The sequence below is a fragment of the Pieris napi genome, chromosome 17 (assembly GCF_905475465.1).
Source record: "Pieris napi chromosome 17, ilPieNapi1.2, whole genome shotgun sequence".
NCBI lineage: Eukaryota > Metazoa > Arthropoda > Insecta > Lepidoptera > Pieridae > Pieris > Pieris napi.
The window spans coordinates 2,796,008-2,814,314 of NC_062250.1; the positions used below are offsets into that span (position 1 = coordinate 2,796,008).

General features: G+C 34.5%; 2 protein-coding genes across 5 annotated transcripts; one reads left to right on the forward strand and one right to left on the reverse strand.

Moving 5' to 3' along the window:
- Positions 1-2,244: 2,244 nt before the first annotated feature.
- LOC125057951 lies at positions 2,245-9,643 on the forward strand. 2 transcript variants are annotated; one of them, XM_047661915.1, is made up of 11 exons: positions 2,245-2,426; positions 2,788-2,930; positions 3,319-3,381; positions 3,926-4,087; positions 4,370-4,501; positions 5,260-5,336; positions 5,405-5,494; positions 6,605-6,760; positions 8,203-8,330; positions 8,873-8,979; positions 9,427-9,643. In XM_047661915.1, exons 2-11 carry the CDS (start codon positions 2,808-2,810, stop codon positions 9,595-9,597), a joined length of 1,209 nt encoding a protein of 402 aa, XP_047517871.1. In that variant the 5' UTR covers positions 2,245-2,426; positions 2,788-2,807; the 3' UTR covers positions 9,598-9,643. The 2 variants fall into 2 exon arrangements, with proteins under 2 accessions (XP_047517871.1, XP_047517870.1); XM_047661914.1 differs by having other exon boundaries at positions 2,799-2,930.
- LOC125057952 (CD151 antigen-like) lies at positions 9,633-16,707 on the reverse strand. Of its 3 annotated transcripts, none has more exons than XM_047661918.1 (6): positions 16,546-16,707; positions 15,035-15,119; positions 13,423-13,614; positions 12,468-12,722; positions 11,379-11,510; positions 9,633-9,810 (listed from the first exon to the last, which is right to left on the reverse strand). In XM_047661918.1, exons 2-6 carry the CDS (start codon positions 15,092-15,094, stop codon positions 9,763-9,765), a joined length of 687 nt encoding a protein of 228 aa, XP_047517874.1. In that variant the 5' UTR covers positions 15,095-15,119; positions 16,546-16,707; the 3' UTR covers positions 9,633-9,762. The 3 variants fall into 3 exon arrangements, with proteins under 3 accessions (XP_047517874.1, XP_047517872.1, XP_047517873.1); XM_047661916.1 differs by lacking the exon at positions 16,546-16,707 and adding an exon at positions 15,893-16,034; XM_047661917.1 differs by lacking the exon at positions 16,546-16,707 and adding an exon at positions 15,799-15,842.
- Between the last annotated feature and the right edge of the window lie 1,600 nt (positions 16,708-18,307).

Here is an 18,307-nt window from a genome sequence, read left to right on the forward strand (position 1 = left end):
GTTACGGTTTATACTACGAATGTTTTGATGGATAATTTTTAGATACTTATTCGGGCAGTTCATAAGTCTCTGGCAGTCCTCTATGTCACAAAGAGAAGATTGTGCAACATCAAGTTTATCGATATCATTTATAATTGCATTAGTTTTATCGAATTTTATTTATTGAGTCCGCAACTATGGTAAGACAAAAAGGCACGCGGTACAGCACAACCCTACGAGGATTCCACAATCCCGGGGACAACGCCACACAAATGAGACCAACACAATACACATACACACGGCACGAAAACAGACTGAGATTGTTGTTAACAGTTACATTCTTTCTATGAGTACACTTTGTATATATTGAGTGCAAGTGATGTATAATTTCAGTGAGTGTGCGAATATAGGTTAAAATTAGTGTAAGAGCAAATACAAATTCAAACGAAAATACATTATAGACTAAACGAGAACTTAACATGAAAAAATTGACTAAGGTAATTTTATTACTAGCAAGACTAAAGTAAATCAATAGAAATAAATGACAATATACAGTTAATTGGCAATATAGGTTAATGAGAAAGCAGTTACATACAATGAGTCATGATTCCTTTGCCAGCTGAGATAAGCATTTTTCTGATTGGATTAAAATCGGTCTACCAGTCGAATCCTTACGCAAAAGTATTCTTCCATTTGAATGCCAGCACGAGTAGTTATGTTTCTTGGCAAATTGACGGGTTTCAAACATAAGTTTTCTTTGAGATGGACCTAGATGTTCGTCAATGTAAAGTGGAGTCTTTATTCCTGGCAAACCGGTAGTATGAGTATTGAGCTTCTCAGAAACCGGCCTTCCTTTGTTAAAGTTTCGCAGCTTAGTCAATAAATCATTTTTAGCATTAACACTCGTAAATTCAACAACAACAGGTCTTGATACTCCTGGTCTACCCGGCAGCCGATACAAGTCACGTACAACACTCCTATTTATATCGACATCCACAGCTTTGCCGATGACAGAAAGGGTCGAGAGTAAGTTGTCAAACTTTTCATTTTCAGAAATCGGGATATTGCGAATCTCCAGAGTTGCATCTCTTGTACGAAACTGTATATCCTGGATATGCGATTCTAAGTTTTTTATGGCATTATTATTATTTTTTTGGTTAGTTTCAATTTCCTTTACTCTGTCATTGGTCTCCTCCTGAAACTTGTTAATAAATTCTATTCCTTTTTCTATTTCTGAGTTAGACTTCTTTATTTCCTGGAATTCAGTTTTTATATTGGATAATTCAGAAAATAATTTGTTTAAGGTGTCATTTAGAGTGGACTTCCAATCACGTAGGTTTCGTTCTTGATCCTCTTTCCATTCAGAAAGCATTTTCAGGACATCCGCTCTTAAGTCGCTACTTTCGGAACTAGAATGATCATTCGGGGTAGAGGTCTCCATTCGTTGTCGCTTGGAGCGCGTTGTTATATTGGTGTCACCCTTGGCAATACAGCCCGCACTCGTCATCGGAGACTTCGAAAGATCAGACTCCGATCGGGAACAAGACATCACAGAAGTGTTACGAGGGGGTGAGCGTTGGATATTGGGCATATCTTCAATGAACCCAGAGTTCAGTATCGCAAAGCAACAATAGACAATCGCACCAGTTGATCGTAGCAGGTATAACAGCTTTGTAGTACCGTAGCAAATCACAAGCGTCGTAGTCTAACTTACGTCATTAGCCGAATGTGATGTAGAATTTCGACTCGCCGGCACTCAACCGTTTGGTGTAATGGCAAACAACAGCGCTCACTTCACAGCTTATCCAAGAAGAGGCACGGGTTCAAAACCACAAAAGTCCAAATAGTTCAATTTAGTATTTTAATTTAAGATTTTAAATTTAAATTTCTCACAAAACTCAACACAGTGGACACGCCCAAGCGCTTCCGCGGTCCGGAGGGGAGAGGACAATAACTATCTACTAAAAAAATAGGGGTTGATTGTAGAGGGGTGACAATAAGGGGTTGTATGTATTTTTGTATGCTGTATCATAAAACAATAAAAAGAAAAAGTTTTGTCTAAAAAATAGAAATAAAAATTTAGGGGTGGGACCACCCTTAACGTTTAGGGGTATGAAAAGTAGATGTTGACCGATTCTTAGACTTACTGAATATGCCTAAAAAAGAATCGGTCAAGCCGTTACGGAGGAGTATGGGAACGTACATTGTGACACGAGAATTTTATTACATTTATTTGTGAAAAAGACTTTTCTTTAGAAGACAAAACTTTTTATCGTATTTTAAAATTAAGAAGATTTTGTTGCTGTCGCATAATGACAATATACTATTCACTATTTGTGCAAGAAACCGCTCGGTGTCAGATTGGGAGTAAACATAAATAGTCTATACAAAACTAAATTTTCAGTTTCAAATTGTGTCTTGAAGTAATTGTTTATGTTACTTACGAGGTAATGTTGCCCTTTATTTATAACTCATAATTCTATTTATAATAGTTGAAGTAAAGTGTGGATTACATTTTAAATAGTATGTTAAGTCTCATAAGCTAGGAAAACACGTTTAATTCGTTGTTTCAATGGCTTTTTTCTTATTTATTCAACCATTAAGTTACGCAAGCTGTACTTAAAACAAGCGACCAAACAATATTAGACAATAAACCATTGGGTATCTAGTTCTCTCTTCTTTGTAAAAACTTTACCTAGAGAATCAATATGTTGTAAAAATTATTAAAAAAAAATAATAATAATAATAGTCCTTCAAAATTACTAAAGATATTGAATATTATAGAACCTCAATGTCATATTAATCAAGTTTTAGATTAGGCCGTTAATATGCTTCCTCAACGTGAGCGCGCCTGTGAAGAGCTGCTGCAGAATCCACTCCTTCGAACCCCACCTCCTGAACCAGAAAGACCTAGGCCACCACGTATACGGAAGCCTAGAGAATTTAAGCTCGTAAGTACTTTATCCTTTATAGGGAATATATAAAGTATAAGGAATTTTATACATTATTTTTTATAGACTTTAAAAATTAAATCATGAAGCTTGTTTCAAAAAAAAACTCTGGCAAAAAAGCCTTTGTTTGTTTTTTCACGTGTATTTGCATATTTTAAATGTTTAATTAGAGTAATAAGGGTAAACCTTCAATAGGCCAATGATTCGCTTATTCGTAATTAATTTATTTTTAATGAGCTATTTCGTAATAATGTGATAACGGTAACAATAGCAAATTATATACTTTATCACCATAAAACTTAATATACAGTGAACCGATAAATATTTATTTTATAATTAAATTGACAAAAATCTTCAGATAATTCAATTATATTTAATTAATTTATAGCCCCCGAGATTCCCGCTATTATCAAAAGACTTTTATGCATCATGGTGTAATCATCAAAAAGAGGTATATCATTTTTCTTATCTTATCTTAATATATATAAATTACGTGTCACGTTGTTTGTCCGCTATGGACTCCTCAACTACCGAACCGATATCAATCAAATTTGCACACCGTGTGTAGTTTGATCCAACTTAATAGATAGGATAGCTTACATCTCAATTTATACCCGCAATGTAATTTTATTGCAAATTATTTGTTTATTATTTGACACAATTATAACAGATGGCGCTGTGTTGAAAGTACAAACGTTTCACATAAGCTCTCTGTGCCATATTTTTCGTCTATCGAGCAACCCACGCTTTTTCACCAATAATACCAGTATTTTTTGTTCATTACCATTTTCAGCCTAAATTAGGAATTATTTTTCACTTTTTAGTTTGATGTGCTTTAAAAGCGTGTTTTTTAGTTTTTTTAAACTATATTTATTTAGTTTAGTTTTCTATATAAAGCGTGTATTCTAGTTTTTCTAAACTATTATTTATTTTAACTTAAAGACCTGATATAATGCGTTTTCAAGCGTAACACTATTGTAGTATTATATTTGCAGCTGCAACTCGCAAAGCACAAAGTGGATGACCATCCTCCTGGGCTGTTCCCAGAGTTGTATCTAAAACCAAGGCGTTTAAACTACTATGCACGCCAGCTTGAAGAGAATATGAACGTAAATAAGGAACTCTTGAAGAGGATCAATCTTATTCAACGGACTGGAGTAAGTTAATACAATTTATATATATACTAGAGCAAGATGAAGATAGTGAAGCTGGCTGCGTCTTTAAATTAATAAGTTAGACTTTTGACTCACATATTACATTTATCATATATAAAAAAAGCCGTTTATACTGGATTTGTTTTTTGGTAAATGAAAAACAGTTGAAAAGACCTGTTGAGCCACTAAGAAAAGTTATCAAGTAAGCAAGTGTTTGCCACATTCTTAACAAAAATTAAATAATAAGTGGAAAACGAACGTGATATTACAAAATAATTCTTGTAGGGTTTTGTAGACTGCTGGATGTACCCCGAGCTCACGGATACATATAACAAATTGCTGTGCAAACAACGCCAAAGGGTGTTGGATGAAATACGAAGACAGAACATATATTTCTACTCACGTCTCTTGATCGCAGTTAGTATATTTTGGGTTGACTATCTCGTAAATATTCATCTTCAAATTAAGAATGTTAAAAAGATTTCTTCATTTGTGCGATACTATAAGTTTACCTGTCTTATTAAAACACGAGTGTGTTTATATTTATATAAAAATTGTCGGTTAGACATGCACCGCCGTAGTGCGTTATAATATCCTGGTCGAACACCGTGTGTGTGTGTGACGATGGACAGAAGAATTATGCCACAAACTATTCACTAATATTGTAAGAAAATTAATTAAAAATAGAACGTTCAAATGTCGATTTCTGTTAACCAATACAACCTTTCACTATAGAAGAACATTTATACAATGGATCTACGAAATTCCACCCCTATCACCTCGATTTCCGTCGGTCCACAACTGAGCGTTTTTAAGGCAGTTTTTCCGCACCAACACTATGTGGAACCAGCTGCCCACTGTAGTATTTCCGAACCAATTCAACTTAGGGTCCTTCAAGAAAAGAGAGTACCACTTCTTAAAAGCCCTCTGGTATTGAGAGAGTCCATGGGCGGTGGTATCACGTGGTGAGCCTCCTGCCCGTTTGCCTCCTGTTCCATAAAATATAAGCTTAGTTAATCACATACACATTGATATTTCGAATCATTTCAGCAACTCCATTCCTGTATCAAAACTGAATGATAGAATTTAACACCACCAATCGTATGAATTTGACATTGGCACAAAGCGTAACATTTCTGCCAGTTCTGTGTCGTTTAATTTTGCTATATTCACAGCGGTCGGAACAACCTTTGACGAAGGAGCTTGAAGTTCTATGGAAGGACACGAAGCATAAATTAATTTTAGGTGCATCGTAAGTATATTAAACGTTTTAGCTTAAAGTAGAATTGCTCAAATTTTATATTTTTGTTACGCTTTCAGATTGCCATTTATTTTATTTAAAACCGAAAAAATCGATCGTGATATAAGGGATCCTGCTTTTGATAAGCCACCGAACATTAATAGGCCTAAGTAAGCATTAATTATATTTCATTCGCTGTTTCTTACGAATTATAAGGGTATTAATCTCACCTCTAAGTATTTCAAGCAAAAAAATTGGCTCATAAAACGTCTCCATCTTTAAACCATAAGGCGCCGTTCATGTATTACGTAGCAGATTTACTGAAATTTATTCCCCCCCCCCCCTGCTCTTGTCAGCAAAGTAAGCAAAGCTCTCATAAATAATAGTACACAAACGTATTAATTTTTTGTAGGAATCCTTGAAAATGCATTTCGGTTTCATTCATAGACAATGTGCCCACCCATATTACTCATGTGTAAAAAGTAAATAATAACTGTGGAAGTCATCACCAAATAAGAAAATCATAGATCCCCCTCGCTTCTATTGTTACGTAATACTTGAAAGGCGCCTAACTTGTTATATCAAGTAATTGAGACCCATTTACCCACCCGTGCAAAGTCGACAGAGGCTACAGTATTTTTAGTTTTAGCAAAACTAAGAATTGCCATTCACGAGAAGTGTCAGTGCCGGATTAGCCACATAGCAAGAGTAGCAAATGCTACGGGCCCCGCGAACTTAGGGGCCCCGCGCTCCAACGCCTGTCTGACCGTAATAAAAAAAGTATTAATTTAGATAGTAGCGTAAAATATCTTGCATACTTTTGACGCGAAGCGCTTAGTCTATCCTTCACTTACACATAAAATAAACTCGACTTCGTCAAGTATAATCGTAAAAATAAGTACATAATATTTATCTTTTTAACGATAATTTTCAAATTTTAATTATAATCGATAAACATATTTAGACTAGCATGTTATTTGTACCCTTCAGATTTGTATTTTTATATAGGTATACATTTATTTTGCGAGTTTACGTAGCCGAGATTGTACTTTTCTAATCGATTTTAATATAATATCGATTATAAGTATTTCGAGGAAACAGGCGAACTATTTCAATCCTAAAGCCTAACCAAGGGCCCTTAGGCAGAATTTGCTACAGGCCCCGCGCTGGCTTTTTTCCGGCACTGAGAAGTGTACACTTAATATTCAATCAAACACAAAGTTGAGATATTGAAGCGTAAAATTAAAATACCAGGCGAGTCTGCAAGATTGATCTTTCAGAGTTTCTATGGAGATATGGGTTATTGGTGGTTCCAAAATTGGTCGAGTTACTATGGAGCTATTTACGGACTTAGTGCCGAAGACATGCCAGCTGTTCCTGGGTCTTGTAAAGGGGGACAGTCGAGGTCACGCATATATGGGCACGAGAATTTTTAGGTAAAGACTATACTATATTTATATAATACTAGCTGGCCTGGCGAACATCGTACCGCCTAACAGTCGATTCTTTATTTGTTTAAAATACTTATTCTGCTATTCGGGACACCGGTCTAGCTAGTAAGATAAAAAAAAAAAATTGATAAGACAACAAATACATTATGTCAAAAAATAAAAATTTACCTTCCCGGAACCCCTCCACTAACACTTAACTAACTTTATGCTATGGTATTAAAGTTCAAATTGACTTTTAAGTATTATTACGAATTTTTTTTTAATTTTTCTCCGTAAGAACCATCCTCGTACTTCAAGGTATATTATTAAAAAAAATCGGACAAATCGGTCAAGCCGTTTTCATGTTATGTCGTGACAACGGAAAACGGGTTTCATTTTTATATAATATATAGATAACTACAGAGTAAACTCTTTTAACGCTATTCGTTATAACGAAACTCTCTCTATAACGTAAAAGTTAGTGACATTTGTTTTTTTAACACAAAACCCATACATTATTTTACTCTTTATAACGCTACAGCCATTCTCTATAATGAAGTAAAATTTTCATATTTAGACATCAACAACATACTTAAGTGTAATTGTTTTTATAATCAGCTTACAAAACTAAGATTTTGAGGTGCCGAAATTTCTAAGAAAGACACCTGAGGTCAGCCCTCTCGCCTTTGTTATTGTTAATTGCATTAACTCGTGTGCCATTATTCTTATTTCTTAATTCTCATTACATTGCCTGTAGAAAATTTTGGTCTCAGTTACTAACGGCCACATCGTCACCTATCGTGTATTACGTCAGGCAAAGTTAACAGAATATATATATTTAGAATAATTTACCTATTGCTAGTAATAAAATTAGAAAAAATTGTAATTGGATAAATTTGGTTGTTTTTTCTCTTCCCTCGCTATAACCTAAACTCTCTATAACGAATAAAAGTGCTCGAACCCTTGGAATTCCTTATTTAGTTTAAACTGTATATACCTTCGCTGAATTAGCCACTGTCGTCTACTTGGCTTTGATTCTTTGGACCATAAAATATTTTTGACATAGGATACAATGTCTATTTTAATTCCCTTAGCACAAATATTAAGATAGTTTCGTTTAAGAGTATATCCCCACGACGACATCTGCTCGCTATGGACAAAGGGCACAATAATAGTTTCCCTTAATCTGTGCCCCCGTCCGGAGCGTCTACTGATCGCAGCCCACCCCACAAGTTGCGTAGTCCAGTAGGAAGGTCGCAGCGAAGTACGGGCGTGAAGCGTCGTCTACTCCCGGAGCTTCTTCGGCATTGAGGGTCTCCATATGATTCACACTCCCAAATCTTCTTCACGTCTAGTTTTCAAACCTGATCTTTCATGTTTTTATATGAAAATCATTCGATAAAATATATTTCGTCTTTAAGGTAATGAAGAGGCTTTTCTGTTTATAGAGTTGTACCAGATCTATATTGCCGAGCCGGTGACGTCACCAAGGACAATGGGTTTGGTTGTTATTTAGCTGAAGGACAGACAGAGCCACCAACACCTGAAGGCTTTCGCTTGAAGCATTCTGTTCCTGGTATTTATTTTTTTTAATTTCGTAACATGAGCTTCGTATTTTCACCCGGTGTTTTTTTTTATATAGCAAGGGGCAAACGGGCAGGAGGCTCACCTGATGTTAATTGACACCGCCTCCCATGGACACTCAATGCCAGAGGGCTCGTGAGTGCGCTGCCGGCTTTTTAAGAACTGGTACGCTCTTTTCTTGAAGGACCAAACATAGATGTAGGACCTAAAAAAGTTGTAGGGTTTCTGACAATATCTTTTTATAAATTTGAGGAATACTTAAATGATCCTAATCCTTGGGATTGATTTGCGCCAGTTCAAACAATTTGTATGACAATACTTGGCGATTAAAAAGAGTGGCGGAAAGTTTCTTGCCAGTTCTTCTTACCCGCTCTACGCCCTTGACTTGCGAACTGGTAGTAAATGTAAATTTACAATTATTTTAACTTCTTTCTGACAATTCATAAGTGTACTTGTTTACCTACATGAATAAAGATATTTTGAGTTTGAGTTTGAATAAAGAATAAAGAGAACCAATATTTATTTCTATTACAGGTGTTTTATCAATGGTGGTATCATCAGATAATGAAGTGTGTGGCCAGTTTAATATAATATTTAAGCCTCTGCCTCAATTTGATGGAAAGCATGTCGTGTTTGGAAGAGTAAGTAAAATAAATTCCATGCAATTGTTGAATGTTTCAAAATTGAATTTTCGCCTCCATTTTCCAATAGGCGCGTCCACACACAGAGAGCAGCCTAATTATCATAATATATAGCATAAATTTCGGCAAGCGAAATTGCGGCAAATGCCTCGCGAGGAAATTTATCGCGAGGCGGCCGCGCACGGTACGCCCGAGCCTCCAGAATGCGCGCGACAAACGAATGAGGCGCCTTTGAGCAAATCAAAAAGCCGACACTCGATGGCTCGGGCGCTCGGTTCTCGCCGGCAGCAGCGCGCAAGCTTCGCAAATGTGGCAAATGCCTCGTAAGGCTGCTCGCTCTGTGTGGACCCCCCTATTGACTTGTTGTCACCATCCAGGGTTCACAATATGTTCACTAAATTAAATATATTGATCAATATTATCAATATATCAATATTAATTATTTAGATTATCGGTGGCCCAGCGCAAGCTTTAGAAAGGATCAGTGCACTTGGTCTTCCATTGGGATCCACTACATCCGACTGCATTATCAGATATTGTGGTTGGTTTACACGAACTGGTCAATATAGAGAGGGCAACGCTAATACTATTAAATTCCCACCACGTCGAAAAACATAACGTTTATATGTATTTTTTTGGGTAAAATAAATTTGTTTTCAATCAATGTAAATTTTATTGACAATTTACATTTGGTATATAATTAGAAAAATGCGTATAGTTCATACGACTCAAAACACCTTATCAATAATTTATCGTCAGTGGTTATTGCGAATGCATTGACCGTCACTCTATTTTCACAAAAAGTCCGCAAGAAAATATTAATGCCAGTACCTGAAACAATAAATTTATTAGTCACGGTATAACCTAACAAGGGTTTTAAAAGGGGACTGATGGGCGGATTCAGGGTAGTGAAATGAGGGCATTGAGGTAGGTCACGGTCTGTTTGTACCCCCTGTCTACTAGGTAATCGTGCTTTGTTTCATGTACCTCACATCAACACCAACTATGCAAAATAACTCAGTTTTGTATCGCGCAGCCCGGACATACAACGACCACTATTGACCTTGACTTGTTTTATCGCGGAATATGCTTAAAACGAGTATTAAGAATATCTATAGGGCTAAATAATCTGCATCATGAGCATTACCCACATACACACTTTTGTACCTTCACGTACAAACCCTTACTTTCACACCATCACACAACACAACCGAATTAGATTGATTTGTTAACTGTTTAATTGTTTTTATTTATTTGTTCCTTTCGTAAATATTTGAACCTTTTGTATATGTATGTATTTTGTATTCCATCTTTGGCTATATCTTTAATTTAGTTGTTTTTTGTTTTTACGAATTAAATAAATAAACAAAATAGGGGAGACCGGGTACAAAAGTAACACTTTGTACTTCTCACTTGATTTGTGGCTAGGTTTTAATATTGTCATTAAATTAATATAACCATATATAAATTCAGTTTATGTTCTTTACACTAGCAGCTCGATTTATTTTACTATGGTGTGTTTTATATGAATAACAGGGAGTTAAAAAAAAATCATCACTTGTTACTTTCGACCACGTAGGCAGGTCGAAAGTAACAAGACGAAGAGGTTGGTAATTAATACAATATTATATGTTTAATCAACAATTATTTATATAAAAAGTAAAAGTTCTGCATTCTGCATCCATCCACTAGCATTGCCAGCTCCGGCACAACCAACAGGACCCTCAAGAATCATGTGGTCTTGGAATTGTTTAAATGGGAATACGAAAGAGGAGGAATGTGTCCTCCTTGAGCATTAATGGCAACAGCAACAGTTCCTAATCTTCCACGTTCTGAGGTTACTGCACCTACTTGTTTAGTTCCTTTTTGAGTAACAATCTTTCTAGGTTTGTTTGTCACTTGTGTACCCATAGGACTATGTTACTTTTGTACCCTTCCTCATTTTTGTTGAAACATGAAATATAACTTAAAAACGGAACGTGCTAAACAAAAACAAATTTAAACAATGTACAATCAATCTAATCAAAAATAGATATGCAAACATTCAGATTACTACCATCCTTTTACGACTATGTAAACATTAAATAACAAAATATCGAAAAACTTAGTTTTGGTTTGTAAAAACACATAGTATCCTCTCACACAACCTAACAGTGCGTGGAGTACGTGGCGACTAACTACAAGTGAGGGGGGCACTCTCAGCTATCGCCTGACGGCGGCGAAGCTGTTTTCGCCCATTGGATGAATCTAGAGAGAAATTGTTACTTTCGACCCGCCGTTACTTTTGTACCCGGTCTCCCCTACCTTTAGTTAGTAGATTTAGATTTACAGATTTAAACAATCCATAGTAATTTTTTCATGTAATTTTTTTTACTTTTATTTATGAAATTAATTCTTACCATAATCAAAGCTACAATAATAGCCACAGCACCAACATACGCCGCGTCTTCTCGGAGCAAGTCTATAGTTTTGTTCAGACATCCGTCCATGTACATCGTGGTGGGGTTGGGAGAATACCTGCAGTCCAAGCGCTGGAAATGACAAGTGACATATTATTAGTTAGAGTTATTAAAGTATTGACATTTTGCATTTTCATAGACTTTTTGATTTTGTTGTTGGAAATGGAAATACGTTTTATAGTTTAAGAAAGAACCAAAATCAGTTAAGTTTATTTAATCACCAATGTAAGGTTATCTATATATAATGTATTTGTGTTAAACCCTTGGTTCAATTGTTTTTAATCAAGCCAGTTTTTTAATAATAATGTTTCTTAACAAAAAAGATGAGCATTCCGAAATTGTATTCAATTTTCCTGAAAATCGAACTCTGAAATAAACTGTATGTATTTATAATAAGTTATTAGGCAACGGTCTTAGCGCTTAATAATTTCTTGCAGGCAACCCTAGTGAAGAAAAGAAAAACCTACCGAGGGTAAATTACAAGAAGTACTTACATAAATGATTAACAAAAAATAACGTATCATGTTATCTAGCTTAACTGTCTAGATAACAGCCTTTTTGGAGCCTTTACTACGTGCTTCCTCGGTGCTCATTTCGCCTCGTTTAAACTTAGCAAACCACTACTTAAACTACTACTACTACTACTACTACTACTACTACTACTACTTACTACTACTACTTCTTCTTTTGGTGCAGAGTTCGAATAATGTTTACCAAGCCAGGCCTTGGCTTCAATTGTTTTTTTTTTGCCAAGAAGCAATACATTATTAACACACGAAATTCCTTTTGAACAATTGTTTTAAGCAAACAAAAGTTCCTTCACTCAAAATACTGTATCTCACAAACTAATAGTACGACAGTTGCCAAATTTATACACGTGTCTTTTGAAGGCTAGGGCTTACCAAAAATCATATTAATTTAACACTAGTAACGCCATCTATGTGTCACGCTACGAACTTATAAGCCCACTTTTATGGTTTACTATGACGTATTAGCAACTTCATTACAGCCGATTTCTAGTTAACATACCTTTCCCGGATAGACTTCCTTACAGCAGCTCTCTGGGACATTCCCATTCCAATCGTTATGGCTCTTCACACCACAGCATTGTAGATGGGATTGCGTATCATCCCAGGCGCGTGTGTACTCATGCTTGACGCCATAATTTGGCATGGAGGCATGCATTTCCCGGTCGAGAGTCGATATAACCTTCTCACGGAAGACGAAAAGTAGAATACCTCCTACCAGCATCGCCACGAATATAATGAATACAAGGATGTAATACTGGAAACAAAACAAAGTACATGTAGGCAAAATTTTGGTTATGTTCACTTTCAACTATTCAATAACTCTCTTCGCTTATAATACATACATAAATTAATTTTTTTAAGTTATATTGTTTATTAGATGATTAATTCGTATATATTATTTTTTTGTCAAAACCTGGATGGTTATCAAAATTTTCGCACACATTTTTATATTATGAAAGCAAATGCGAAAAGTGTAAGAATTTTTCTATAATAAATTTGTTTGTAACCTATAAATGCTACTGAGATTAGAAAAACAAAAGCATAACAAAAAATCCTGCTTTCGAAAATTACGTCTTGAGAAATTACGTATAGTTAACCCCGAATTCAAAGTCAATTTATTCTAGGCTAATTTAATTAAGGTCATTAAAATTAATTTGTGGAGCTAATTTATCGAAAGGAAGGAATAATCTATTTACATACAGTCATGAATTTAATATATTATTAAGTATTATCAATGATGTTTTTGCGTTTTTTGACGTTTGTGATGGATGTCTCAATAATGACATCTGTCAAATGAGACTTTAGTAGCAAAGTTCTTTGCGGGTTTTAACACATTAATTCCTTTCTTTTCTCCTATTTATTTAACACTATTAATTTGAATAAAATAGTTGTCATAAATTTTAAAGAAATAAGTTTAGATTACGTTAAGGATGAAGTGTAAAGAGATTATATACCGTGAGCAGCATGCATTTCACTTCCTTCGCCGCGCCGCAGCATCCAAGAAAGGAAAGCAACATGATCGCCGCTCCCATTGCAACGACAACAACCACAGAGGCTATGTACATATTGTTGCTCATGAGCGTGCTTGAAAATGAGCGTGACGTCCAAATCCATAGTCCTATTGCCACTGCTAGTAAACCACTTAACTGAAAATGATTAAAAACTTGTCAGTTCTAATAGTTCTGATGATGTATTCATATGATGGAATTAGGTATTTACTTAAAATATTCTGTAAAACTCCGATAGCGCTGAAGTCAGAAACGTACCAAACCCACTCCTAATATTTTCCTCTACACAAACCATTCCTTGTAAAAAGATATATTGTCTTTTATAAACAATTTCTAATATGATAAGAAGAGAGTGTCTTCCCCGTAATAGAGACTGTAAGTAGTGTTATTGGACACTATCTTATATTAAATATCCGTTTTAGTAGATTAGGTTAGACCTATACTACTTATTAGTCTTGAGTTAGGCTAGATCGTAATGTCAAATGATGCCAGAGACAATTAAAAAAAAAAACTTAAGATTCGCCTATTATAACGTGATCTAAAAGGTCTATCATCTAAAATGTTAAAAAAACGCGCCTGAAGTAAAGAAAGTAGCCATTACAACAGCAGAATTAATGTGATTAAATATATAAAGTGTGTACATATATCTATTACTGCCGTTTCTAACTATTGCTGGGTCAGCGATATAATCATTTACTTTTTATTTGTTTTAAATTATAACACTAATCTCGCATTAACGAAAAGTATATTATAAAAATACAACAAGTTTATAAAACTACAAGGATAGCATCAAGACCGGTTTCCGTGTATGGATAAGAAATCTACGAGACGGCGTCCGTCCACATTTTTACAATCCAGATCTTACAAAGAAAGTTTGTGAACATAAGTCAATTATTTTAAATGTCAATTGCTCGCTGTTACTTGCGTTTATTTTTGTATTCGGTTGTGCTTATTATATTTGTTTATGTTATACATTTTTTTTATATAAAATTATTATCATTTATCATTATAAATAAAACTTTAAAGTATATTACATTATTTACATAACTCGAGTGCTCCTTTAATACTTTCAGTATGTATAAAACGTGTAGTACGCGTAAAACAAGGACTATATGACTTATCCATTGTTAAGTGATAATGATAATGATCTAAACTACAACACTAAAATATAGTGATGAAATAGCAGTAGTGAAACAATCCAAGTAACATAATTAATAATATATTCATTCTTTTTGCGTCCGGTATATTATATTCCGTTAATTTGTGACGCAGCTGCTTTAAAACGACTGCATAGGATATTTTTGTGTGTATTCAAATTATTAATATATATCAAAAAAAACTCTTAATAGAACATGATAACATATTTACATATGTTTTAACAAAGGACATGGTCATTTTACCATGTAATAAATTAATTTAAAATGTTTTTAAAATAATCATTTTCTTAAATAAGTTAGAAAGCATACTGACTCGAAAGAACCAATATTTTAACAACTATTCTCTCGCATCAAACACAAAAGCTCCGGGTCGGCCACGATATTATAACAAAGAAACTTACGAAAGTAACAACATTGATCGCAACCAGCGACACTTTCATACATCTACCGCAACTGTCCATCGCGCCCCCGGTAGGTGATTCCCTCCTGAAAATATTTTATTCATAATGTCAACACTTTTCAAGTAATAGTAGCTTTAATATTAAAATAGGTCACGACATGTCACCACAGTAATGACCGCATAATCTACATCTATAGCTATAAGTCTTAAAGATATATAATTATAGATAAAGGTTCATATAGTCATAAAAAATTATGGCGCTATAACCATTTAGGTCTGAGGCACAGATTTCTAAATATGTATCTGTTAATCTGTTAAAAAGTTAGAATCATTGTATCAAGAACCTTATACTTGTATCAAAAGCAGCGGCCTAGTAGCTTCAGCGTGAAGAAAAATCATTTGTTTTTTTCTAATTGACAACGTTCTGTTCCTGTTACACGTCGATTTTTTGTGTCTAAGGCGAGTGTTAGAGCGCACACAGTAACGTTGGTGCACAGCCGGAGATGGAAAATACTAGATACCTTAGGGATGAGAGACGCACGCTGAAGCTACTAGACCGCTGCTATTGATACAAGTATAAGGTTCTTGATACAATGATTCTAAAATATATTTTTTACCGGTACGAACTAAGTACTATGGTAAACAAATGTTATATATCTTATATTATGCACGTCTTATAATATATGGATATGTGTAAACATTCATTGAAAAGCACAAAATCTTTAAAGTTTTGTATGTTTTATTCAATAATGTTATATTAATTACCCATCACTTTCGGGTTCTGGATCCTCCATTCTTAAAACTCACAAAAAGATAAATAGTTTGACATACTAGCTCATATCTAGTGGGTCATGCATACCTCTCGTTTGGTGCACCATTTCTTGTGCTATTTTTAGGTTGAATATGAAGCACTCCTTTCATTACGACCAAATATATTATAAATTCTATTTAATATTTTAATAACATTGTCGTTATTAAATATAGATCTGAGAAATAATTCTCCTTGTGCAGATTACTTATTTTCGCCTACCTTCTTTTTATACGTTAATAATTTTTTACCATAGATAAACTTAAAATTATATAATTGTAAATTACCTACGCCTAAGTACGTAATACAAAATTAATATACAGATCCAGAAGAAATACTTTTTCCCGCCATTTTTAAAAATAGAATTCCATAATCTCTACATTTTCTCTCTGAATTTATTCATCATTATACAAATTACGCATAAAGCCTCACAAAAATAGGCTGTATGTTATTTTGTGTCATCATATATGTAGAACAAGCAGCATACCATCACGTATAAGTAGGTACCATTGCAAGTAAGTTGCGCAGACGCACTCAAGGTGAGGGGATAACCCAAGGTCCACCTAATCCCTTCTCTTGTTAGAATGAGAAAGTCAAAATGTATAAACAGTCTAACATATATTTTTATTCAGTAGAAGTACTATTTTCGTTGCAAAACTAGAACTCGAAAAAATTTTACTTTATTAATAACTGATAATATTTACCGAGTATTAAAGAATGTGCACAACACAAGTAAAAGTAAAATAAATCACTTAGTCATCACTGTTTTCGATACTATCGCATCGTAAACAAAACGAGGTTTCATTCACGTTGAAGCGTGGTAAAAAGGTCAAACGCGGTCGGCGATAACAATTCAACTGGTTTGTTTTACGTTCGGCACGCAACGCCCCACCAGCCTCAAACAGGCATTTTAAACATATATACAATACTATACACGTAGTAGCCCGAACTGGAAATGGACCTTACGCACGCTTCGTGGAATTTATTTTATGTGGCACCTCTCATGTTAAGAGAACATTTGGGAAATTTTAGTATTATGTGTGAAATTCGAAAGTTTTCTTTCACATTACAACCGTTGTAACAGTTGCAATTGAGATTCCATATGGAAGGAGACTATTACGATTATATCCTTATGGGAAACAAGATTGAAATATGAAATCGCCGCCTTTTTGTTTATCAAGTTAATGCGTTTAGCGGGAAATTTCAGTCTCGGAATGTCAATGTCTTTTTTTACGAATTGTTAAAAACTTTTTTAATCAGTCGATATTTCTTTAATAAAAAAATATTGAACATGATCAGTACAAAAAAGCCCTACAACTTTTTTCTTCTTGGTAAAGTCTTCAGATTTCTGTATCTGTTTCATGATAAACTCAAACTCAAAATATCTTTATACATATAGGTAACAAGTGCACTTATGAATCGTCAAAAAGAAGTTTTTCTTTTTATGCATGTGTCTTCACTAAGACATCGTGGAATATTACGATATAGCCTTACTTAAGACTAATAAGTAATTTAAGTCTAACCTAATTTATTAAAAAGGATATTTAACAAAAAAAAGTGTCCAATAACACAACTTACAATCTCTATTAAAGGGAAGACACTTTGTTCTTGTGTTCTATTTTTTTCAATCACTGTTTAGCACTTAATACTAACGTGCACTAACACTAATTCACTAGTTCAAACGGTTTTGTCCTTTTCAATCTTCTCACTAGGACCGTGGTGTCAAGGAGTTGAATAGCCTCGAAAAAGAAGTTAAATTAATTATTGTAAATTTACATTTACAACCAGTTCACAAGTCAAGGGCGTAGAGCGGGTAAGAAGAACTGGCAAGAAAGTTTCCGCCACTCCTTTTAATCGCCAAGTATTAAGTCATAAATTTTTTTTGAACTGGAGCAAATCAATCCCAAGGATTAGGATCATTTAAGTATTCATCAAATTTATAAAAAGCTTTATTGATTAATTTTCGTTTAACGAGGGCTTTGAATTTATTTAGTGATAATTCTCTAATTTCACTTGGGAGTTTGTTGTAAAAACGATTACAATTTCCATATTATAAGGAGTGGTTTATCTTTTGGAGCCTGGTTGGTCGTACACTCAAATTAGTTCTATTTCGCGTATTATACTGGTGAAAGTCACCATTTGTTTTAAAATCGTTTATATTTTACTGTAACAAGGCTCCAAAAATATATTGAACAGATAGTGTCATAACATTTAATTCCTTAAACTTATTCCGTACCGACTCCCTCGGAGAAACACAACAAATATCCCGAACAGCCCGCTTCTACAGCACAAATATGGATTGAACCTCTGCAGCAGAACCCAACAGTAGAATACCGTACGACTTAACGCTGTGCAAGTACCTATGATACAGAATTTAAGCCGTGTCCTTATCAGTAAACTGTCGTATTTTCTTTACTGCATATGCTGTAGAGCTCAGCCTATGCGATAGAAGAAAGAACTGTATTT